General features: G+C 52.3%; 1 protein-coding gene across 1 annotated transcript; it reads left to right on the forward strand.

Moving 5' to 3' along the window:
- Nucleotides 1-468: 468 nt before the first annotated feature.
- LOC144737173 (uncharacterized) lies at nt 469-16776 on the forward strand. The gene is made up of 5 exons (XM_078619895.1): nt 469-653; nt 4994-5063; nt 8685-8775; nt 11737-11821; nt 16333-16776. The coding sequence occupies exons 2-5, from the start codon at nt 4999-5001 to the stop codon at nt 16608-16610; spliced, it is 519 nt and encodes a 172-aa protein (XP_078476021.1). The 5' UTR covers nt 469-653; nt 4994-4998; the 3' UTR covers nt 16611-16776.
- The last annotated feature ends 227 nt before the right edge of the window (nt 16777-17003 follow it).

Here is a 17003-nt window from a genome sequence, read left to right on the forward strand (position 1 = left end):
GGGGTGGGGGTTGGGAGGGGCTTGGGGGGGAGATTTGGATGGGTTTGGGGGGGGCGTGCTGTACAGCGGGGGGGTCGGTGGGGGGGTGGAGACCGTTGGGGGTGGGGGGGGGTTGGGAGGGGTTGGATGGGGCTTGGGGGCGGGGTTGTGAGCTGTACGGGGAGGGGGTGTTGGGCGGGGGTGCCCGTGCCGGTGAAGACCGTTGGGGGTGGGGGGTTGGAGGGGGGCTGGGAGGGGGGGTGCTGTACGGTGGGGGCGGAGACAGGTTGGGAGTCGGGGGTGGGGTTTGGGGGGGTTGGGTGGATCTTGGGGGCGGGGTCTTGGGGATGGGGGGGGGCGCGTTCTGGTGGAGACCGTTGGTGGTGGAGGGGTTGGCTGGGGGGGAGGAGCTTGGGGGGGGGCTGGGGGGGAGGGGCTTGGGGGGGTGCGGCGCGAGGCGGGCAACGGTTGGTTGTTGTTGTTGTTTTGTGTTTACGTTGACAGATTTGAATCCGGCCAATGGGGACGCGCGACTCCTCGTATCACTCATCACGTGACCGCTGCCCGGGCGGGCCGAGATTTCAAAAAGTTCAGGCGGCGGCGGCGGCGCTGGTGGCTCCGGCGGCGGCTTCGGTGGAGCCTGACGGGTCCCGAGCCGCGTGAAACGTTCCCAGGTGATTACAGACGCAGCCTGTAATGCCCCTCTCTTACCTCTGTCGTACAAATAACAAGTTCTGCCGTGCGTATCGCGGTCATTGCAACTCAGCTGAAGCGGCACGTTCGGCTGAGCAACAGACCTAGCACAACTCGAAACAGCAATGTGGTTGTTGTTGTTTATTACGCAGAGCACGTAAACTCGGCTTCCGTGAGATTCTATCTCCCGGCGAAGCACTTGAAAGGGATCTTAAATGCCCACGCCGCCTCTGTGCACCGGCAGTTTTAATAAAACGACGTTCGTCGATGGGGCATCTCGCCGTATGTTGGGGCTCAAATCGTGATTTTGTATTACGATCAAAGGAAACAAGAAGATGCTCGGTGTAGTCGGCACTTTACTTCGTTCATTATTTATTTGTTTTTTTAATGCTTTGCTTTATGTAAACGCCCCCCCTCCACCTTTTTTAAATGAAATATTTCACAATAGATTTGACGCTCTGCTCTGCTCTCACCTCTTCATACAAGCACGTACCGTGGTCACCGTGGAAGAGTAGGCCAAATGCCACGGCAGGGAGAGGGGGGGACAATCTCTGGAGCTCCCTCTGGTGGGTCTAAGGCGATGGGACACAATTCCAAAGTGGGGCAGTGCCATCGGTTGGCAGAGAGGAAATAACTTAATTCAATTACAAAATTGCGCGATGCTTCATGGGTTAAGTTGATAAAACATTGCCACCGAATGGAATGACATCTGAAGAGAAATGTCTCTAGCGGCTACTTGTGCTGTGATTATGATGATTGTTGGCTAGGAGATGACAGCTAACCTCGTCTGGTATGGAGGAGGTGGTGGGTTCGATCAGGACCCAGACGTCTGCTGTATGTTTGAAGTTTGCGTGTCATCTCTCCCCCCGTGGTCACGTCGATTTTTCTCCGTGTCCTCCGGGTTTTTCCCCACCACATTTAGAATCAACGTCGTGCATTTCGAGTACCGTTTTGGCATCTATAAATGTCCATGTTGATGATAAGCCATTTCGTTGAGTTATCATTTGTGATAGTCAGGGTCGCATCTGAAAAAAGACAGCTCAGTTTGGCCTTACCTGGCTAAATAAAAAAATCGCTTTAGTTTATAGTTAATCACAGTCTGAAACCTGGCTTTGAATCTTGTATCTCTGCTGTGCTGCCTCTGACCTGCGTCACTGCCCCCGCGCGTGTCTCTCGAGATGTTTTTTTGCGACTCTCGCTTCTAAGAGACCCGCCGTGTGTCTCTGGAGGTTATTCCCGAGGGAGCCCCGGGGCCAAGTTCCTGTTTTGCTTGCGGTGAAGATCGGAATAATGGCTGTAGGGGAGCGGAGTGCACAGGAAGGGGAAGTGCGTTCGTTGCCTCGGTGTTTGTGCGCCACAGAGACTACGAGATGTTAACTACCTCGCCTGGTATGCAGGAAGTCGTGGGTTCGATCCCGACCCTGACGCCTGCTGCTGTATATTTTGAGTTTGCGGTGTGTCTCTCATCATCACGGTGGCTACGAGATGTTAACTACCTCGCCTGGTATGGCGGAGGTCGTGGGTTCGATCCCGACCCTGTGACGCCTGCTGCTGTATATTTGGAGTTTGCGGTGTGTCTCTCATCATCACGGTGGCTACGAGATGTTAACTACCTCGCCTGGTCTGACGGAGGTCGTGGGTTCGATCCCGACCCTGTGACGCCTGCTGCTGTATATTTGGAGTTTGCATGTCTCTCCGTCATCATCATCACGGTGGCTAGGAGATGTTAACTACCTCGCCTGGTATGCAGGAGGTCGTGGGTTCGATCCCGACCCTGACGCCTGCTGCTGTATATTTGGAGTTTGCGGTGTGTCTCTCATCATCACGGTGGCTACGAGATGTTAACTACCTCGCCTGGTCTGACGGAGGTCGTGGGTTCGATCCCGACCCTGACGCCTGCCGCTGTATATTTGGAGTGTGCTTGTGCTGATCCCCGTGGTCCCGTGTATTATTCTCCGGGTCCTCCGGTTTTTCCCTCGACATTTAGAATCGGCATCATGCGTTTAGATGATTTGTCTGCTACTATACATTTCCACCTGATAAACCCCTTTTTGAGCTATCATTCGTGGCGAGGTCGCTTCTGAAAAATGGGGGCTTTACCTGCTAAGGTAAAAAAAAAGTTAGTTTTGTATATTTTGAAAAGATATTTGTTTACTTTTCCTATACTTTGCACTCCTATTGCGTTTTTGTATTACGTTTGTTGTAACGTTATGACCCCCATGCCCCCTACTGGACATCTGTGAAGAAGAGCTTTATAGCTCATCGGATTCCTCCAGTATCAATAAATATTCTGATTGTGACAAGATGAATGACTTAATTTTTTTGCTTTGTTTATTAAATTAACCAATGTGTTTAATTGTAATATAATTCACCCGTACAGCAATATGACATTACAGAGATACTTCTGACGTGACTTCAGTAGGTTTGATAAAAAATATATAATTCTTCGAAGTTTCAGTGCTGGACTTGAGCTACTATCGGTGAGAAACTAAATGTGATATGTTTTCTGGTTGTTTTCAACGGGAATCGCCTAATTGGATCCAAACAAAGGAAGATGTGGATACCTAATGCACAAGCGGAAAACACAATTTCTCCTGTGTGCGACTGTGAGCTATGAACACCAAACCAGCCTTGCATTAGCGCCCGGTGTGGTGCGTAAACTTCAACACTGGGGGAGATAGCAAGGCAGCCACGCGTGGTTCTGGCCACACCGTTGCCCTAATGTGCCTTGCCGGCCTTAAGTGCTTGCGAACAGAACTTTCCCAACAGCCTGCCGTAGGCTCCGCAGGGGAGATTTTTTTTCTCGTGCAATCACAATACACTGGATATGTAGTCTCCAATTGCAACCACATTCGCCACTAAGTGGCGGTGACGTCACCGCGGCACTTGTGCCAGGCTATATGCACGTTAAGGCCGCGTGGAGTGTCGAACGCCCGTCGGTAGGAGGTCACGGCACAGACCAAAGTGCCATGGCAGTGGGATGTATAATGGGGGGAAGAAACAGGTGTATTTAACCAATTAGCACCTGGGTCTGTCTCATGAGCTCCTGCTAACAGCAAGCCTTCCCGTACCTTCACATCAGCCTCATCAGTGCAATGTCTCAAACACTGGCACTGCCGGCCAGACCCGGTGCTTGCCACATCACCCTCTCTCGTGCGCTGTACTAGCGCACCGAGGGAGATGGTGGCGTGCTTGTTGCTAGCAGCACTTTCCCCAACAGCTTGTATAATAGCTATCCATGCAGGGGTGGGGTTCTTTGTCTTTATGTGTGTGTGTGACACTATTGTCTGCGCTACGAGTCCGGTGACCCGAGTTCGATTCCCGCTCATGGCCAGCACCAGTGATGATTGTCTAAAACTAAATTAAACGTTTTATTTTACCAGATAAGGCCCACCGAGCTATGTAGCTCTTTTTCAGAAGCGACTTGGTCACAAACGATAGCTTAACGAAGTGGCTTATTATGTGGAAATCTATAGTAACCGATTACTCTAAACGCATGTTTCTAAATGTGGAGGGAAAAAGCGGAGGACCCGGAGAAAAATCCACGTGATCACGGGGAAAACATGCAAACTCCAAATATATAGGTGTCAGGATCGCGATCAAACCCACGCCCTCCTGAAATACCAGGCGAGGGAGATGACATCTCTTCGCCACAGTGCCTCATTATCTGAACCGGTCCTACGCTTCCTCTAGTTCGACTCGGCATCAAATGAGTACCTGGTGTGGTGCGTAAACCTCACCACTGGGGAGACAAAGGAGGCTTGACGTGTTGTTGGCCACCCAACCTATTGTGTTCTGTGCCGACCTTGATAGATAGTTTCTAACATAACTTGTCCAAACAATCTGTTAAAAGGATATATGGGAGATCTTTGTGTGTCTATGCAGTGGTTAGCGTGTGGAGCGGTGGCACAGTGGTTAGTGCCCTGCGTGACAAACCCGGCGACCCAAGATCGATTCCTGTTCACGACCTATAACAAGTGACGAATATTTGAACTGGTCATTGGCCTCCCCTAGATTTTTTTTCAGCCTTCAGTGAGTACTGGTGCGGTGTGTAAACATTACCACTGGGGAGACGAAGGTGGCCGGGTGTGTTGCATTTTCCCTGACACTTTGCTGAAGGCTACATGGAGGATTTTTGAGTTTCAGAGTGAGTGTGTGAGTGGGAGTTTGTATGTTCTCCCCCTGCTCTGCAGAGTGAGTGTGTGAGTGGGAGTTTGAATGTTCTCCCCCTGCCCTGCAGAGTGAATGTGTGAGTGGGAGTGTGTATGTTCTCCCCCTGTTTGTTTGTAACACCCCGTATTGCCCGTGTATGTGCGTGCAGCAGAAATGGAGGACATTCCGAATCGTGAAGCCAAGAGATTCCGTCCAGAAAACAAGGAAAACGACAACAGGTGATTTTCTTTTGGCTCGCGAGTTCCCCGTGTGTCCGTCGTGGACGGAGGAACGAGCTGTGTCTGTCACGTGGCGGCTGGTAATTCCTGCCCCTTGCTGATGGACAAATAGGACTTGCCACAAATGAAGCACGATACCTTGACGCCGATCTCGTCAAGGAGCATAAACCATCATCACGTGAACTCCGGTCATCCTCGCAGCAACAGTGGCTTTAGACGAGCCGTCGAACAAAGACGGTCATCGGCATCGCGCGGCGCTTTCAGGTGCGCTTCTGCGGTTGTCCGGATCACCCTTCAGCACTGCACATAACCAACCTTGCTAATCGGAAGTACGGAGGAAGGACAACAAACTAATCACAAAAAGCAGTTCTAAAGAAATGAGTTTTCAATCGAAATGATTTAAAAGTGCACAGCTCCAGTGGCTTCCTAATATCAGAAGGAAGAGCGAACCAGACGCCCGCAGAAGCACATCTGAAAGCACGCGATGCGGTGACCATCTTTGTCTGACGGCTAGCCAAAAGCCGCTTTGAGGATGACCGGAGTTCGCGTGATGATTTATGCTCCTTGAAGAGATCAGCAAGGTATTGTGGTTAATTTGTGGCAAGCACTTTGTGTGTGATTTATCACGACCTTAGGCTCAGAACTACTTGAAAGACTGGCGCGCGATATAATTGTAAACACAGCGATGTTGAATTTCGGAGTTATTAAAGAAAACGTTTGCATAGTGGAAGCCTGCACAACCAGGCCCCATTTATTTCTGTGCGATGACACTAGGGGCACTTCTCAGCCGTATTCAACAGCGAAGTTGTGTGTGCCTAAATGGGAGTCGTCTTATGAATTTGAAAAAATAATGGCCAGAACCTTAACCTAACCCTAACCTTTATACTAACCTAACCCTAAACCCTAACTAACCCTATTACTAACCCTGACGAGTCACAGCAAGCGTTTCGACATCGAGTGTTTCCGTGTATATATTCAGCCCTTTTAGTGGCCGATTAGTGCGGCTGGAGATGCTGGGTGCAGTGATGGATCATTATCGTTTGCTTCAATGTGGTGTCGGGCCTCACATGTTCCGCGGGCCGTTCGACGTGAAGCCGTAGGCCGTAGGCTCGCCACCACCACCATTCCACCCCGAGTTTATCACCAAGAGAGTGAGTCCAGAAAGACCAGCAGGTTTTCTCCCTCGCTAAGGGAGAGCTGGGTCTAATTGCAAATGTATCTCTCGTGCTGACTCCATGAGACTGGATTGACAGTAGCTCACGAACGCATTCCTCAATAACGCTGACCCTGAAAGGGAAAATAAATAAAGAACGGTTGGTGTTTCACATATCTGTGCTAGGGTAGCACAGTAGTAACACTTGTGCCTCACAGCAAGTGGTGCTTGGATTGAATTCCCGACTTTGGCAAAATGTCAACTACCTCGCCTGGTATACAGGAGACCGTGGGTTCGATCTTGTTCCTGACGCCTCCTGTATATTTGGAGTTTGCGTGTCTCCCTCTTTCCACGTGGTCGCAGCGATTTTTCTCCAGGTCCTCCGGTTTTCCCTCCACATTTAGAATCAACGTCACACGTTTAGAGTATTTGGCTGCTGCTATACATTCCCACACGATGATAAGCCACTTTGTTGAGCTATAATTTGTGATAGCCAGGTTTGCTTCTGAAAAAGAGCTACATAGCTCAGTGGGCCTTACCTGGTAAAATAAAAAAATATCCATAAAAGAGGTTTGTTAGAGCCTGAAAAAATAAATGTTTAGTTAAACTCGTCACCACCCGACACAGCCGTATAGTAAGGTTTGTCACGTAAACAAAACGTGCCAATTCGCTACTAGTTCAGCATACCGTTGTGTTGGAGAGTAAACCCACTGCAACATCTACAATTGGAGTACTCGAATTGTAAATGTTGTGACGCTGTGACCACCAGGGCTGAGTGTGAGAGTCCTGTGTGACTCTTACCACCAAGTGTGAGAGTCCAAGGACATACGACCCCGGGTGAGGATGAGTGAGGCTCCTCCCGCCCCCTGTGCTGGGTGTGGGATTGTGTGTTATCAAAGGGTTGTGGTGAGTGGGGAGGGGGCTGCACGGGTAGACAAAATCCCCAGGGAGGGGAGAGCGTGGTGAGGAGGGGTGAGGAGTCGTGATGGGAGGGGGTGTTGGGAGAACACCTGTGCTGCCCATCGACCCCCACCCCCCAGTGTTGCTGCGTGCTGCATGGTGGTGAATGGGGCAGGGGAGGGGAAGGAGGGGAGGGAGGGAGCTCTGTGCCCCAGTGTGGCGACGGCACTGCAATCGACGGACCCGCGGCGTACGGAGAGGTACGTGGTCTCTGGCGAGCTTGCCTCCGTCCGTCCGTCTGTTAGTCCATCGATTCGTCGGCCCGTTCGTTCGTCCGTCCATCTGCACATTTGTCCGTCGGTCTGTCCGTTTGGTCCATGCTGTCCGTTTGGTCCATGCGTTCGTCGGCCCATGCGTTCGTCTGTTTGCCTACCCATGTTCGTCCACTTGTTCTTGTGTTGATGGATTTATCTGTTCATCTTCTCGTTCACTCTTTAATGTAATGTTCATCAGTCGAGTCTTCAGTTCGTTCACCTGTTGCGTTTACATGTTGGGCAGCAGATTTGCAGTGCAGTTGTTACACTTTGGACTCGCAGCAAGAAGGGCCAGGGTTAGATTCCCAACTCGGATACCTTTCTGTGTGGAGTTTGTGTGCTCTCCCCCTGTTTTGCATGGTGTAGCGATTAGTGCACTGTGCTTCGAACCCGGTGAAACGAGTTCAATTACTGCTCATAGCCAACACCAAGGCTGAGTGTGAACCGGTCCTGGGCCTCCCCTAGGTCAACTCAGCCTCGAAGGCGTGTCCGGTGCAGTGTGTAAACATCGCCATTAGGGAGACAAAGGCGGCCTGTCGTTGTGCTGGCCACCCACCCCCTGCTGTGCCATGCCGCCCTTCAAAGGTGCTCGCTAACAGCACTTGCCCCAACAGTCTATTAAGGCTATACGGGGGTCTTAATCTGTATATGTGACGAGTGATGGCGCAGCGGTCGGCGTACTTGATTCCCAGCCACGGCTGACATCGGTGGCGAGTGATATCTGAGTTTCTATGTTTTCCCCCTGGTCTGCAGAGTGAGTGAGGTGGAGTTTGTATGTTCTCCCCCTGGGTCTCCCCTAGGTCAACTCGGCCGGGCATGGTGCTTGCCACACCATCCCTTATTATGCTATACTGGCATTCAAGGGGCGCCGTAGTGGCTAGGAGATGTTAACTACCTCGCTTGGTATACAGGAAGTCGTGGGTTCGATCCCAACTCTGACGCCTGCTGCTGTATATTTGGAGTTTGCGGTGTTTCTCTCTCCCCGCGGTCGCGTGGATTTTTCTCCACATTCAGAATCAACGTCATGTGTTTAGAGTATTTAGCATCTCTGAATTTACACGTGATAATGATAAGCTACTTTGTTGAGCTGTCATTTGTCGCCAGGTCGCTTCTGAAAATGAGCTACGTAGCTCAGTGGGCCTTACGTGGTAAAATAAAATTGTTTAGTTTTTAGTTGAGCTCGCTTAACAGCACTTGCCCCAACAGTCTGTCCTGTCTACATTGGGGATCTTTGTCTTTGTGTCGCCGGGCCAGGATGCGGATGAGTGGGCAGGAAGGGGACGGATGTTTGCCGCTCGGGGAGAGGCTCGAATGCGAGACGGATCTGCTGAAGCTCACCAACCTGGTGAGTTCGCTCACCAACTCTCACCCAGGCTCCGAGGTCATCCCGGAGCCGGTCACTCAGGAGTCGGACACCCACGCCGGTTACCTACGCCGGTCTGCATAGTGAGAGTGAGTGAGCAGCGTTTGTATGATCTCCCCCTGGTCTGCAGAGTGAGTGAGTGGAGTTTGTATGATCTCCCCCTGGTCTACAGAGTGAGTGAGCAGAGTTTGTATGATCTCCCCCTGGTCTGCAGAGTGAGTGAGTAGAGTTTGTATGATCTCCTTTTCTACAGAGTGAGTGAGTGGAGTTTGTATGGTCTCTCCCCTTGTTCTACATTGTGTGACTGAGTGAGTGGAGTTTATATCTTCTCCTCCTGTTCTGCAGACTGAGTGAGTGGAGTTTGTATGTTTTCACCCTGGTCTGCAGAGTGAGAGTGAGCAGAGTTTGTATGATCTCCCCCTGAGTGTGAGACGGTATGATCTCCCCCTGGTCTACAGTGAGTTGAGTGGCGTTTGTATGATCTCCCCCTGGTCTACAGAGTGAATGAGTGGAGTTTGTATGATCTCCCCCTGGTGTACAGAGTGAGTGAGTGGAGTTTGTATGATCTCCCCCTGGTCTACAGAGTGAGTGAGTGGAGTTTGTATGATCTCCCCCTTGTGTACAGAGTGAGTGAGTGGAGTTTGTATGATCTCCCCCTGGTCTACAGAGTGAGTGAGTGGAGTTTGTATGGTCTCTTACCCTCTTCTGCAGAGTGTGAGTGAGTGGAGTTTGTATGTTTTCTCTCTGTTCTGCATGGGTTTGCTCGGGGTCTCCGGTCTCCTCCCACAGCTAAAACAAACCCAAATGCAACTGGTATTAGCCCAAACAACATTCCAATGCTGAAAAATTTCATGCAATAACTTAATTGGGATTAGACCCAGCAGCAACAGCAACATTGCTCCCTACTGCAACAACCGACTCGGGCGCTATTTCTTCGTGGCGTTTGTACGTTCTCCCACTGTTCTACAGAGTGTGATTGTGTCAGTGTGAGCATGTGAGACTGTCTAAGTTTACGGAGTTTGTACGTTTCTCCCACTGTCCTGCGTGAGTTTCCTCCCCAGTTTCCTCCCCATCGCTAAAAAAAAATACCCATACAATGTAACTGTCACGACCCGCCTGGAACAGTCTTGATCCTCTGCTTTGTGTGTTTAGCTTGTTGTCATTTCCCCCGCACCTCTGATTTAGCGCGGTTGTGCTTCGTACGGTGCGAAAGAAGTTCAACATAGTCACACGCCCTATATGAGAGAACCCTGGTGTAATAGTGGCAGCGCTTGCTTCTATCTTGCGCCCTATGCAACATTCGGGAAACGTACGACACTCGGTGGTGAGACTTTCCTGGCTAAAACGCAAGCGAGACGGCAAGTGACGTTGTGAGGGTGGCCGCTACCGCAGCATACAATATACACTACACTTCTATATAATACACAACTACATTAAATTTAAAACTAATTTCTTTAGAATTGCCTTTTGTGTGCTAGTTTGTTGTACTTCCCCCATCCCCTCCCACGCCTTCGATTTGCGCGGTTGTGCTACGCGCGGTGCGAAAGAAGTTCAGCGTGCACGCGTACGTGTGACACTTGCCGGTGAGACTTTCCTGGCTAGACGCAAGCCGAGCGGCACATCATTTTGCGAGCGCACCGCTGGCGGTGCTGTTGCTCGCGGAGCGGGGCATGCGTGTCGTGTCGAGTAACGATTGATGGGAGAGTCGTCGGCCCCCCACCCGTCAGTGGCGCCACGTTGGAAGCGGAGGCGTTCCATTGTGCGCGGGACACGGGCGCTAAAGCTAAAGTGTTGAGCAAGAGTGAAAACCCATTTCTTTTAGAGCTGCTTTTGTGAGCGTTAGTTTGTTGTACTTCCCCCCGCCCCCCTTTCCCCGCCGTGCCTCCGATTAGCACGGTTGTGTTACGTACGGTGCCAAAGAAGTTCTACATACATACGTACATACACCCACACATGGTGGGGGGGGGGGAAGAAAGGGGTGGTATGGAAGGGGAAAGCCGGTTTCACACACCCATACCCGCTCCGACAATGGCCACATTAAGTATTGATGCGGGGCAGGTGCGCACGAGGAGGAGGAGCGGACGTCGCTGTGCAGATGTTGCATGGCACTTGAGTCACTCCAGGAGAGCGACTCGCAGCACGCGCATCTGCATTATCATCGCCATCGATCTACAGTCATCGTTGATATCGCGATCAACCCACCGTTCTGGCAATAGACCTCCCTTCCCAAGCGGTTGCCACCTCTCACTATAAAGCGATTTAAAAACTATTATTTTGCAAGGTAAAGCCCCACTGAGCTGCTAAGTCGCTGTTTTTCAGAAGCGATCTGCCCACAAATGATAGCTCAACGAAAGTGGCTCATCATCACGTAGAAATTGATAGCAGCCAAACACTCCAAACGCACGTTGATTCGAAATATGGACGGAAAAACCGTTGGGCCCGGAGAAAAATCAACGTGACCACAGTTGGAGAGACACAGCAAACTCCAAAAATACAGCAGGTGTCAGGGTTGGGTTTGAACCCACGACCTCCTGTATACCAGGCAAGGTAGTTAACATTTCGCCACCGTGGCCATGCATCAATCAGTCCGCCAATGAGTTTCATAAATCAAACTCAGTTTGTGGGTTCATAGCGCAGTTGCGTTAACCACTGCGGCGCCACACCACTCCCATATAAAGCTCGTCGTTATCGGTCATGATTAGTCCGTTCCTGGACAAAGGCCTTCCCAAGTTACCGCCACCCTATATATGTATGTATGTTGAACTTCTTTTGCACCTTACTTAGCCAACTGAGGGCGGGGGGCGTGGTGAATAATATCTGGGCAGGGCGAGGCCAGAGGAAACGCTGGTGCAGGCCCCGTAGTAGCGGTTCTGACATGCAAAGAGATTGTCCGACCTGACTGACGCCCGTGCGCCCGTGTGCTCCCGCCCCCCCCCCTGGCAGCTGCTGTCTGCAAGCTCCTATGAGGAGCGGCGGCTCATCCGCGCTGCCATCCGCAAGCAGTGCCATGACGAGACACCCGCGCCAGGTGCACCTACCTCCACCACCTCACACACACAACGTCCCATCGGAATCCGTAACCACAATGATAATCTCAAGTGGTGGTTCTCAAGGTGTGGTCACCCGGACCACCACATGTTATTGGAATCCGTACTTCAACAATAACCTAGTGCGGTGGTTCTGAAGGTGTGGTGCACAGACCACCAGGTTCCATCAGAATTTGTAACCACAACGATAATCTAGAGCGGTGGTCCTCAAGGTGGGGTGCACGGAACATCACGTCCCATCGGAATCCGTGATCACAGAGATAATCTAGAGCGGTGGTCCTCAAGGTGTGGTCACCCGGTACCACCGGTGGGTTGTGGCGGTCCTTCCATGGTGGTTCTGCGGTGGCTGTGATGCAAACGCAGCTTGATGTGGAAATAATAATAGCAATGTTTTATACCTTTTTGTTTCGGACGTAATATTTTACTTATATTTAATAAGTTACGTAAACTACCCTGATTAAACTACCGTGACCCTAAGATCTAAACTAAAACTAAGTAAATTAAACTTTTTTTAAAATTTTTACCAGGTAAGGGCCACTGAGCTATTTAGCACTTTTTCAGAAGCGACCTGCCCATCACAAATGATAGCCCAACGAAGTGGCTCATCGTCACATGGATATTTATTGCAACCAAATTGCTCTAAACACGTGATATTGATTCTGAATGTGGTGGGAAAAACTGGATGATCCGGAGAAAAATCCATGCGACCATTGGGAAAACATACAAACTCCAAATATGACCTGTATACCAGGTAGGGGTCGGCACGGTTTGGCTCAAACCACCAAACCGCGGTTTGAACCGAACCAAATCGGTTTGGTTTGGCTCTGTTTGAACTGGTTCGGTTTGATTTGGGGCTACGAAAACCGACTCGGTTTGGCTCGGACAGGGTGGAACCGGCTCAAACTAGTTTGGTTGGTTGTAAAGGCGACACGAAAGGACATGCTGTAGTTGCCTTTGCCTGCGAATTCACTTTGCAATTGCATCTCCATGGCTCGAGCGGCTCAAGACGGCGCCATCCCCGGCGGCTCCAGCATCACAAGGTATCTCATCCACGACGTGGAAGAGACCAAACACGCCGGTAGCGACGAGGAGCCGATGGCGAGCGAACGTGAGAGCCCGGACGCCACGCGCGGCGACACGCGGCAGAGCCTCATGCGCACCCTCGGCGCCGCAGCGCTGCAGACCGCGACGCAGCCCAAGCCCAAGAAGGCCCGTGTGTCCCGAGCGCTGTGGCACGACGAGTACTTTGAGACGAGCCAGGCCGCGGGCGACGTGCAGAGCCGGACCTGCAAGATCTGCACCCTCCAGTACGCGGGCTCCACCTCCTCGGGCACCCGTATCAAGCATCTCAAGACCCATGGGATCGTCGACCCCGAGTCGCCCACGGTCGTCACGTCGCCGCCGACGGGGAAGGGTTTGCTCGTGCAGTCCAAGATGGCCACGCCCATGTCAGCGCACGCGAGCAAGGCCATGGACAGCTTTGTCGCCGAGTACATCGCGACGAGTGGTCTAGGCCATAAACACGTAACATCGGATCCCTTTACGACTCTTCTTCAACGAGCTGCCCCGGGTTACGAGCCCAAGTCTGAGCGCACGGTCAAGCGCCGCATGCTCGAGATGTATGTCGTCCTCAAGCTACTCGTGCTACAGTACTTTACTACTTTTGGCTCTTGCGTCTCCTTGACCTACGACGGTTGGACAAACGACGCCATGACCGGCTTCTTCTCGGTCACCCTCCACTAGATGGACCCGGCGTCGTTCTCCATGTGCAACTGCATCATTGACTTCTTTTGGGTGGCCCCGGGCGAAGGCGTGGGCAAGCGCATGGCGCAGCGCCTGCACGAGCTGCTCGACGACTTTGGCGTGTGGCCGCGCCTGCTCGCCGTCGTCACCGACAGCGGTTCTGACGCCGTCGCATCCGCCAAGTCCCTCACGCTCCTCGAGGGGAGCAACCTGCGCTCGACGTGCTGCTTGCGGTGCATCGCGCACTGCGTCAACCTCGGCGTCAAGGCCTCATTCGGCGCGTTCTGCACCATCTCGAACGCCATCACGGCGCAGGAGGCTCTCTTGAGCCACTGCATGACCCACCGCCCGAGTCCTCATGTGGTCGTGAGCTCGGCCACCGTGACCATCTCCGACTACATGGTCAAGTACAGCGACCTTCTCTCGTCCGAACCAAGCCGCGTCGCCCGCTTTCTCGACCTGCGCCACCCCAAGCCCGCGGCCTCGAGCACCGAGTACAGCAATATCAAGGACATGATGACGGACATTCTCAACCAGCGCTACCCAGCGTTGACGACGGACGCGGCGCCGAAGGCGGCGCCGCGTGGCGGCATTAACATCCTCTTTGACATGGTCTACGCGCCCAACGCTCACGACGGCGCCGCCTCCGAGGTCGACCGCTTCCTGCTTGAGCCGACTCAGGACCTGAGCATGGACGTCGTCGAGTGGTGGAAGCTGTACGGCGGCAAGTACCCGCGCCTACGACGCGTGGCCCTCGACTATTTGCCTATCCCGGCGTCGTCCGTGCCCTCCGAGAGAGCAAACTCGGCCGCCAAGCGCTCCTTTCTCGACCGACCAAACCTGCACAAGTGCACGTTCAAGGCCGAGATGTGTGTGCGCTCGTGGGCGCGGATGTTGCCTAGTGTTGGGGTTTCACTGCCATTGAACTACCACACTGCGTTCAAGGACATTGGGCGTGCCAAGCTTGAGGAGATGGCTGTGGACGACATCGTCGTCCAGTACTTGCTAGTGAATCTCAATATGAAGAAAGCCTGCGTAGAAATTAGCGATTAATACACTTGATATTTGTATTGAATGCGAATATTGTTTGCCGAGCATCTTTTCGGTTCAAGCCAACTCAAGAGGTTTGGTTTAGCTTAGTTTGGTTTGGTTTTGGTTTGGTTTGGTTCAGTCGTCGCTGGTTTGGTTTGGTTTGGCTTGCTCAATTTGAAACCAGTTTGAGTCGGTTCAAACCGTGCCGACCCCTAATACCAGGTGAGCTAGTTAACATCTCTCCATCACGGTGCCCTAAATGCCACCCTAAACAAATGAGTGAATGCTTTTTTTGCCACCAGAGGTGGGGGTCTGGGTGGTCCACGGAAATGTTCGCATCGGCTGAGTGTTCTTGGTTCTTTCGGTAAAGTCACGTAGAATGGAAATAATAAAATAATAAAAATAACAATTAAACATAATAAAATTATTCTCACGACGTTTCGGCCACAACGCAAGCAGCCGTCATCAGGTGAAGAACAGGTCTGTCGAGAAGACAAAGTCTGAATGACACACTCCAGGCTTGGAGCGTCTATTTAAGCTGGGAGGGAGGAGGAAGAGCGCCTTGACAAAATAATTTGATATGCGTTGAACATCTTTCGGAAATAACAGCTAACATAGGCTGGTAGGATGGAAACATCACAGTCCGTTAAGACGTTACCTGTTTAATAACGTCCTTCCAATGATTGCTCATTTCCGACTCTCTGTGTGTCTCTCTCTCTATGCCTCTCTCTTAGATCTCTCACATTAACATCATGCTAATCTCTCACATTAACATAGCCACTTCCGTGCCCTCGTCGAGGAGGCCGCTCTCCTCCTTTTCTACAGTTACATGCTAATTTCTCACATTAACATCATGCTAATCTCTAACATTAACATAGCCACTTCCGTGCCCTTGTCCAGGAGGCCGCTCTCCTCCTATCTTACAGTTACATGCTAATCTCTCACATTGACATCACTAGCCCTGGCCACTTCTTTATGACCCTTGGGCTACACCCATTTCAAACCTTTTAAAACAGTTTGCCTGAGCAGCAGACCATGCTTTCCCACCTGATGACGGACGCTTGTGTTGCGCCCGAAACGTCGTGATTTATTTTACACCTACGTGACTTTACCGAAAGAACCAAAGAGTAAGCAATCAAAATATTAACCTGCCAAAATGTTGCCGTCTCAACAATCCTTTGGATTTTTTGCCGATAATCCAAATCGATTGGCACCCTTGGCCATGTTGGCAGCTTAATTTGGTTGGCTTTGTGGGGCCTTGGGAGGGTTAAGGTTCGAAGTAAACATTGACAGACCTCCACAGCCATCTTATCCAAAGGAAGCCAATTATGAGTCATAACCACGGAGCTTTCCTATTGGATCACCTGTGCGCTGTCAGTACGGCGTGCAATTACAATTGTCCCTATCTGTTTATTACGACGGAAGACACTGCTGTGTTTCACAGACGTGGCCTAGTGGCAGCTTTCCCTGTATGGCACAAGGTGACTCAGCACCCGGCCTGCAAGTGTGCATAAGTTTGTCAGTAGGGGGCCGATGATTGCTTATGTGTGTGTATATATATATATATGTTGAACCTCTTTCGCGCTGTACGTAGCCATACGTGCTAATCGTAGGTGCCCAATTGTGTACTTTTGCGATGTTCTTTTTCCGAATTTGGCAAAGAAACATTTTGTGGACTAACTCTGGCGGTGCGCAATACACGGCACCCCTCCCCCAGGTTTCTCGCGCGCATCTCTCAGGGCTCGCGTGGCGGAGGCCCTCGGGGCCTGCCAAGGGCAGGGAGAGGTGCACGGGACCCCGGGGGCCCGAGTGAGGCGCGGCGACTCCTCCTCCAAACGTCACGGGGATTGTGCGGCGCCAGAGAGGGCCGAGCGGCAGCAGCCGCAGCTGCCACGGGGCGTTGCGGGGGGGGCGGCCGGCGGAGGAGAGGGACCGCCGCGAGGCCGTAGCGGATCTCCACGCCGTCGCGAGGCCGCGGGGAGGAGAGGGAGATGAAGCCGCGGCCGGCAGGGGCGGCGGGAAGCCGGAACGAGGGCGGGAGGAGCCCGCGAGCGATGGAGGAGGTGGTGGAGGAAGTGAAAAAGAGGAGGAGCGAGGGTTGTTGGCTGCAGGTGCTGGGAGAGGAAGACGCGGGATGGGAGAGGAGGGAGGCGGCACCCGAGAGGGGAAGAAGAAGAAGCGGGAGAGTGGTGACGCGGGGCGGAGGAGTAGCAGCAGAGTGAAGCGCGAGAGAGGGAACGACGACCTGAGTATGGGTGGTGCCAAGAGGAAGGAGGAGGAGGATGGAAGCGAGGGAGGAGAGCGAGGAGGAGCCGTCGGAGGAGAGGAAGGATGTGGGGCGGCGAGGAGGGGTGCAGCACTTGGCCTGGTGGGGAGGGAGGGGGGCGG

The sequence above is a fragment of the Lampetra planeri genome, chromosome 65 (assembly GCF_965212315.1).
Source record: "Lampetra planeri chromosome 65, kcLamPlan1.2.h2, whole genome shotgun sequence".
In the NCBI taxonomy this organism is placed as follows: Eukaryota; Metazoa; Chordata; class Hyperoartia; order Petromyzontiformes; family Petromyzontidae; genus Lampetra; species Lampetra planeri.

Bases quoted from the DNA above. Each gene is read 5' to 3' on its own strand.
- LOC144737173 (XM_078619895.1), top strand. From the start codon at position 4,999: ATGGAGGACATTCCGAATCGTGAAGCCAAGAGATTCCGTCCAGAAAAC. The intron at 5,064-8,684 runs GTGATTTTCTTT...TCGCCGGGCCAG, and splicing joins AACAAGGAAAACGACAACAG to GATGCGGATGAGTGGGCAGG. The intron at 11,822-16,332 runs GTGCACCTACCT...CCCCTCCCCCAG, and splicing joins TGACGAGACACCCGCGCCAG to GTTTCTCGCGCGCATCTCTC.